This window comes from Dendrobates tinctorius, unplaced genomic scaffold, assembly GCF_039654945.1.
Source record: "Dendrobates tinctorius isolate UK_male_01 unplaced genomic scaffold, ASM3965494v1 ptg000158l, whole genome shotgun sequence".
In the NCBI taxonomy this organism is placed as follows: domain Eukaryota; kingdom Metazoa; phylum Chordata; class Amphibia; order Anura; family Dendrobatidae; genus Dendrobates; species Dendrobates tinctorius.
Genome location: NW_027361825.1, coordinates 22,732,019 through 22,739,215, shown reverse-complemented (window position 1 = coordinate 22,739,215; position 7,197 = coordinate 22,732,019). Strand labels below are relative to the sequence as shown.

Genomic DNA, 7,197 nt, shown 5'->3' with positions numbered 1-7,197 from the left:
TTTTTCAATTTTCATAATTTTTTTTTTCAAATCTTCTAGCAATCCCCCCCCTTAATATATATGTATTTTTTTTGTAATCGCATTTCTTGCTGTGCACTACCCTCTATATTTTTTGCATCTGAGACCCTCCACCTCCCACCGTACGGACATTTCGGCTGGTGCTAACCTAGCTTTCTCCAATCAGGGAGTAGAGGAGGGGTGCACACAAGAGGCTGGCAGGATTTGTCTAGGTCTGAGCCTGTGTCATCTCTGTACACAGAGAGAGGAGAGCACGGCAGCCTCTCTCTCTCCCCCTTCTATTCACACGGATTACACTTCGGGCATTGTCGCAAGCCATCAACCCAGGAAGGGTCATCCTCTACAAGGCAAGAGGGTACCCTAAACATCATGGCTGAAGGAGGAGAGAGCGAGGATGAGATCCAGTTCCTCAGGACGGTGAGTGTGCAAATGCAATTAGACACCGACTTCTCTACATTTTCTATTAAAAAAAAAAAAAAAAATTTAAACTTTTGCAAAATAATATAAAATATTTGCACCCTACCCTTTATACCATCCCAATGATCGACTTCCTATGTTGAAGCTGAAGAGGTTAATTCACTGGAAGAAGGCGAAATCTATTCTTCCACCTGTTGGACGCCAATCACTAGTGTGACAGGCTGTCCAGGGCTGACGCTCAGAAGGGGAATGTGTGAGTGACAGCTACCGAAAGGGAAACATAGCTGGGGTGTGATGCTCCAGAACTACTTTAAGGAACAGAGTTGGGGGGGGGGGGGGGGGGTGTTAGTGGGGAGGATAAGGGTTTCGTGTAGCACTTAGAGTTAAATATCACAGTTTGTCGAACGACCATACGGGTGTGGAGTCTTTTGGATACAGACTGCTAATTCTTGTGTCTAGGAACATAGGAACATTTTTATGGGAAAATCTACATATTAAATTGGTATAATTTCTAAATAAGTGGCCGCTCAGACAGGTGTAAAATTCGACCATCGTCCAGATGCATCTTAAATATCTGACAAAACGCTTTTATATATGATGTCTGTAGTGCTTCATGTCATCCTTGATGTCTTGAATAAAACCCAAAGTTTCATCCTATCTATTTTTCCAAAATCTGCACAGCTCTTACCCTTGAGGCCTTGTCTGGTGTTGAAACTCAGTGCTCTTTAATTAAAAAAAAAAAAAAAAAGGCTAAACCTGCAGTACCGCATACTGCCTGATGGGCAAGAGTAGTGCTGTTTCTGCAAAAAGAAACACATTGTTTGGCAAGTATCACTAACAACTGATGTTGTGAAATGCCATTTTTTAGCTTTATATGTTAGAGCAGGGTTGGTCTGGAGAGTGCCAAGGGCCCACCGGTAAGATTGACTCTCGGGCTCATTGTTCAGCAAAATGCAAACATTGCAATGCCCTCAATCACAAATTTACCTCTGCTTCTATATAATATACTGGGTAGTTTGGTCAATGAATGCTGAGATTTTGCCTTATTTGTACAAAATGAACCAAGTGTATTGTGCCAGTTACTGCTCATGTAAGAGGCTCAGCGGGGGGGATTCAACTGTTCACCCATGGGCCAGTCAGAGTCTGGGTAAGAGTCTATATCCAGTAGGTTTGTAGTAAATTTCATAGCCAAAGTGCCCTCCTGATTGTAAATGACTTTCAATACCAGTAACATCAGATTACTTGTACAATTTCTTAAAGGGACCTTGTCTGGACTATTTTTACTAATGAAAGTAGTGGGCTTTGTTTATGCATTCAATGCATGGAAATGACCCCGATGCCCTTCCAAGATAATTTGCATGTGGCTTCAAAGCTTAATTTCTCAGCGCCGGCATGTCTGATTACTGCCAGACTGGTATCCTTGTTGCTGTACTAGGAGGACCTATACAGACACACCGGTCCCTCTTAATACACATGTTGAATGGTGAAACTGACAAACATTCTAGGCTATGGTGATATTTCACCCGTCTCCATTGTCTGTTATACGATCACAAGCCAGGTGCCTGTGCTGTGGTTCTTAGCCCAGAGTCAGCTGGCGTTGGTTCTGACCTGGGTGTCAAGTTTCCTTTAATGCTATGACATTCTTAATGCTATTGGTTCGTAATGGCTTCTGCACCTGGCAAAGCCCAGGGAGTCACATCCACGGGAGGCATGGCGATCAACTATGATTGGGGAAGTTTTCAAAAACTTTTCTATTGTTTGTGCAGCAGAGTGCAACCTGCCCAATTTTTCTCCATATTGAGCATAGGGTCAATGAGAATTTTCTGGAATCGGGCGCTCTACAAAACAGACTGAGGTTAGGCACATGATTTTAAGTAATGTAATATATGTGCACATTGACTACACCCAAGGTCGATGTTGGGGGGCAGGCAGACTAGTCATTTGCCTGGGGGCCCCCACTCTCCTAGGCCTCCCCAAACAGTGGCGTGCTGCTAATAGCGGCACACCACGTGGCCAATATGGAGCATGTGAGTCGTGGGGGGGTGGCACCAGCACCCCACCTCCCTACCGCATCTTGAATTAAACTTTATTGGCATCATAGATGCTGATACAGTTGAAATCAATGATGTAGGAGAGCGCGTCAGCTAACCCTCCCCTCTCCCTGTGACGACGCGGGCACAACATCACTTCATTGTGAGCCACGCTCTGCCGGTAGTGGAGTTGCTGAGATGCGTTGCAGAGACCGAAGCAGCAGCGCACTGAGCAGAGGCAAGTATTGTATGTAAACTTTTTTTAAAGAACAGTGAGTACATGGTAGCCATAATGCTAAGGGGTTGCATTCGCTGGGGGGGGGGGCTGCTTTATACTGTATTTAGGACTATGGGGAATGCACTATGCTACATGGAGGGCTGTGGGGCACATTATACTATATGGAGGACTATGGGGTGCATTATACTAAACAAGAAAAATGCCTATTCATCAAGTGACTGGATTGTTATGCCGGGACAAAAATCATTGTTCTCGGCAGCACATCACCAGGTGAAAACGGCATATGTGCTGCTGCTAACATGATTCTGTATGAGGACAGATTGATCTATTGGTGATCGTTCTGTCCACATTATCGTTCCTCAGCTGGTGTAAAGAGGACTGGAAAAAGTGTCGAATGACTTCAATATGGTCAATCGCACTTGTTTAGTGGCATGAACTCAGCCCATGTAAATACAACCGCAATGTTTGTGTGATGGTTTAATTTGTGAGCAGATGGGGCTCCATTTTGTCTAAAACTGTCCCCGACTGCACCAGCAGAATAGTGAGTACAGCTCTGGAGTATAATACAGGATATACCTCAGGGTCAATAATGTATGTACACAGTGACTGCACCAGCAGAATAGTGAGTGCAGCCCTGGAGTATAATACAGGAGGTAACTCTGGGTCAGTAATATATGTACACAGTGATTGCAGCTCTGGGGTATAATACAGGCAGTAACTCCAGATGAGAAGAGGATAAGTACTGTTGCAGTAATATTGTACCAATCTTAGAAAAAAATTGACACTGTTTTGGTCAAATTTTAAAGCACTGAGACAGGATGCAGATACTAGGTTATGTGTGAGATTAGGTGCACCATTACACCCCCTCAATTTGCAGACAGTGCACTTGTAACAAGGTGGCACGGGTTGGTAGTTATGGCCGTGTCACTTAAAGCTACAGTCCACTGAGCAAACAGTCAGCAAGCACCCTGGTCAATTGCACATAAAATAGACAGATTTCCCCCAGCCAGTTTACCTCTTCACCACAGTCACTGCAACACGGGCAATCAGGATCCAGGAACATCATGAAAATCCAAAAGGGATAACCGTTTATTGTAGAGAAAAGGCAATAAAAGTGGAAAAGGGTAATTAGAATAATTCAGGTAAACTTCCTGCTCTTTCCCTAGTTCCCTTCACTGCCATAGCAGCAATGGCGGCAGCAATAGGGACAATCCAGAGTGAGAATCCTTAAGCCGATTCTGGATGCTTATAGTCCTTGTCGGGGCACCATGCAGTCCTATACCCACTTCAATGCCTGTGAGTCCTGACAGCCTATGTTTTCCCTGCCAGGGCTCCCTTCTGTCCCAGACGGGAACCCACTTATATCCCGGATGGGGGTCCTCACTGTTCCATATGGGAACACACTTATGCCCCAAACGGGGACCCACACATCCTGCCTGGGCTCTGACCAGGAAGCAGGAGCTTCCTCTTCCCTAGAGGCTGCTGGCTCAGCCCCCTAAATTAACACCTTCTGTCCCTGCCTCTAACATGTGCAAACAAATGTTGCAGTATAAAGCACAGAGAACCATACAAGTTAAGACAGTACAGAGTAAAAGGGGCATAACAGATTGCATTAACACACATCGATACACATTACTGAACACCAGCAAACATTAATATACAGTATATATAGCTACACCATTCGGGTGCCGTATAAAGTGCACAGACAGGGAAAACGAGGGTTCCCACCACCTCCTTACACCCCCCCAAAACATGGTCGTGCCCTGACGACCTCCGAATGGTTAAAACAGTAATAAAACATCAGTGCAACAACTTGCAGTTACAGCAAACGTAAGAGTCCCACTCTCTCACTCAAAACGGGTCTACAGGACTAAACTATCCCCCCTCCCCTCTTTGACCAGACCACGGACCTAATAGAAAATAAGTGTGCTTGGCTTCAACAGGGGGCCAGTCGAAGGTAAAAAAAACGGGACACAGTTGCAGCTGAAGAGTCTTTGCCACAGCCAGTTAACCCTCGTGGGGTCTTCAGGCCCGTGATCCAGCAAGGGAAGCACAAACGTGCGCAAATAAACTTGGAGGAGGGGGAAAAACAATGTGCAGTCCTTCGACTGTGACTGCATTGGCCACCACTGATGCCTCAGCCCTTTGGTGCTGTACAGCAGAGTTCCCCAACTCCAGTCCTCAAGGCCCACCAACAGATCATGTTTTCAGGATGTCCTTTGTATTGCACAGGTGATGCAGTTATCAACTGAGCAATACTAAGGACATCCTGAAAACATGATCTGTTGGTGGACCTTGAGGACTGGAGTTGGGGAACCCTGCTGTACAGGGCTCACTGCCCTCAGGAACGCGGAACAGTCCCTGTTATTTTCCACAGGTGTAACCGGCACTGCACAAAATTTGAAGCAGCCCCTTTAAGTCTATGCTGGTTGGTGTAATGGGCCACATGTGGACCCTACACAACTATATATGTGTAAGACGAGGATCCACTGTTCCTCTGGCTCTGTGTCCCCTCAAGCGGTGGTCCCAGAGCTTCCGGCTCTGTTAGCACATTTGCGGTCGCGTCACTGCATCCTGGTGCTACTCTCTCCTGTACATCTGTGTGAACTGCAGCCACGGCAACCGGCCGTTTATCCCACTGAGCCTCCTGCAGTGGGCTTGCCTCCCAATCAGAGGCCATTCGCACAGCCACTGCATAAGGCCCTTGGGCTCCTGTTCTTTAACAAAGGCAACACGGTCCCCTTCCTGCAGAGGACCACGGAAAGTCAGGGACCTGGCATTCACATACACCTTTTACTCCCGTCTCGTACTCTTGAAAGAACCCATATCCTCGAGTCCGGTCGATGTGCTGGACCACACTACTGGTCATCTGGCCAGCTGCAGCTCCCCTGCCGGGGCGCTCTCACTGCTTTTCTTGAATCACCCATCAAATCCACTGGGCCTCTCCTGCAGCAGGCATCCGGGGTTCCTCCACATACTCGCTGTCGGCACCGGACAGGACGGGTGCAAGCCCAAAGGACACAGATGTCACCAGCGTCAGAGACGACGGTAGAGCCTGGAGATGGGGTAGGATCGGTGATGGTGGCGGGGCCACGAGGTGAAGGAGCAGCGACCGGGGCATTAGGGCGCTCGGACGGAAACCTCCCTACTCGCTGCCGCTGTGTCTGGCGACAGTCCTCTAGCACGGCCATGAAAGTCAGTGACGGCAGCCACAACAATTCCTCTCATTGCCGCTTCAAATGCCCTCCGTTCTCCTTCCAGTTCCGGCTCTTTTTATTTCCACAGGCTCCTCGCTCTCCACCGGCCACTTATCTGACCGCCGAAAAGGATGCCATTCAATGAACTATGACCACCAGGCCTCAAAGCTTAGGCCCGTCTCCGCCCGGGCCACGGATCTTCTCCAGTCCTGGCGGCTGATGCTGCTGTGGAATGACATACTCCTCCTTTCCGTCTTGGTAAGTAATGGCGTGTCCTGTCGGAACACGTCGTCTTGCTTTGCTGGGTTCCACCCATTCATGGGCGGGGTCACACTTGTCTTTTCCACCCATTTCCTTGGGTTCTGCTGCACGGGTGGGAACTTCTTCTTTATCGACACCCATTTAGGAAGGGCCTTCTTCACAAGGAGGGGCAACCTCCTGCCTTTTGGTGTGAAATCTTCTCCATGATGCCCTCAAAAGGTGGAAACGCCTTCATCTTCTCGGTAGCGGTCGGTGCCATCTTTAAATCTTCAGCAACCACCATCTTTGTCTCTCTAATGGCAGTCAATATCTCAGAATCACTGTCAGCCGCCATCTTCAATTCTTTCACGGTGGGCTACATCTCAAAATCATACATCTCAGGAATCCTCTCCATCAGTCTTTGGGTTGCAGGGCTGCCGGCGTCGATCCTGCTAACTATGCCAAATGTAACAAAAATGGCATGGGGTGGTAGTTATGGTTGTCACTTAAAGCTACAGTCCACTGTGCAAACAGTCAGAGAGCACCCCAGCCCCTTGCACATCAAATAGACAGGACAGATGCACCCCATGAGATTTACCTCTTTTCCACAGTCAATGCAACGTGGGCAATCAGGATCCATGAACACTTAAAATCCAACAGGGATAACAGTTTATTGTAGAGAAAAGGTAATAAGTGCAAAAGCATGGAAAAAGGTAGTTACAATAATTCAGGTAAACTTCCTACTCTTTCCCTAGTTCCTTATACTCCACATGGGGGCTCCTTCTGTCCCGGACAGGGACGCACCTGTGTCCCAGACGGGGCCACACACCCTGCCTCAGGCCATCCTGCCTGGGCTATGACCAGGAAGCAGGAGCTTCTTTTTCCCTAGAAACATTAATAATATATATAGATACACCATTCTGGTCCCGCAGAAAAGAGCACAGGCCCAGCACACGGGAGAGAGGGGGCAGACGAGGGTTCATGCCACCTCCTTACACCTTGTCCTATTTTTACTCTAAAGCCATGTTCACATAGTATGATTGCTGGCTCTCCTCAC

General features: G+C 47.7%; 1 protein-coding gene across 1 annotated transcript in view; it reads left to right on the top strand.

Annotated features, from left to right (window-relative positions):
• The first annotated feature begins 34 nt into the window (after positions 1–34).
• Positions 35–7,197, top strand: part of RYR1 (ryanodine receptor 1) — a 212,965-nt gene continuing 205,802 nt past the window's right edge. The window contains exon 1 of the mRNA XM_073549100.1: positions 35–435. Coding sequence (XP_073405201.1) covers positions 388–435 — 48 coding nt within the window. The 5' untranslated portion in view covers positions 35–387. The remainder of the gene's footprint in view (positions 436–7,197) is intronic.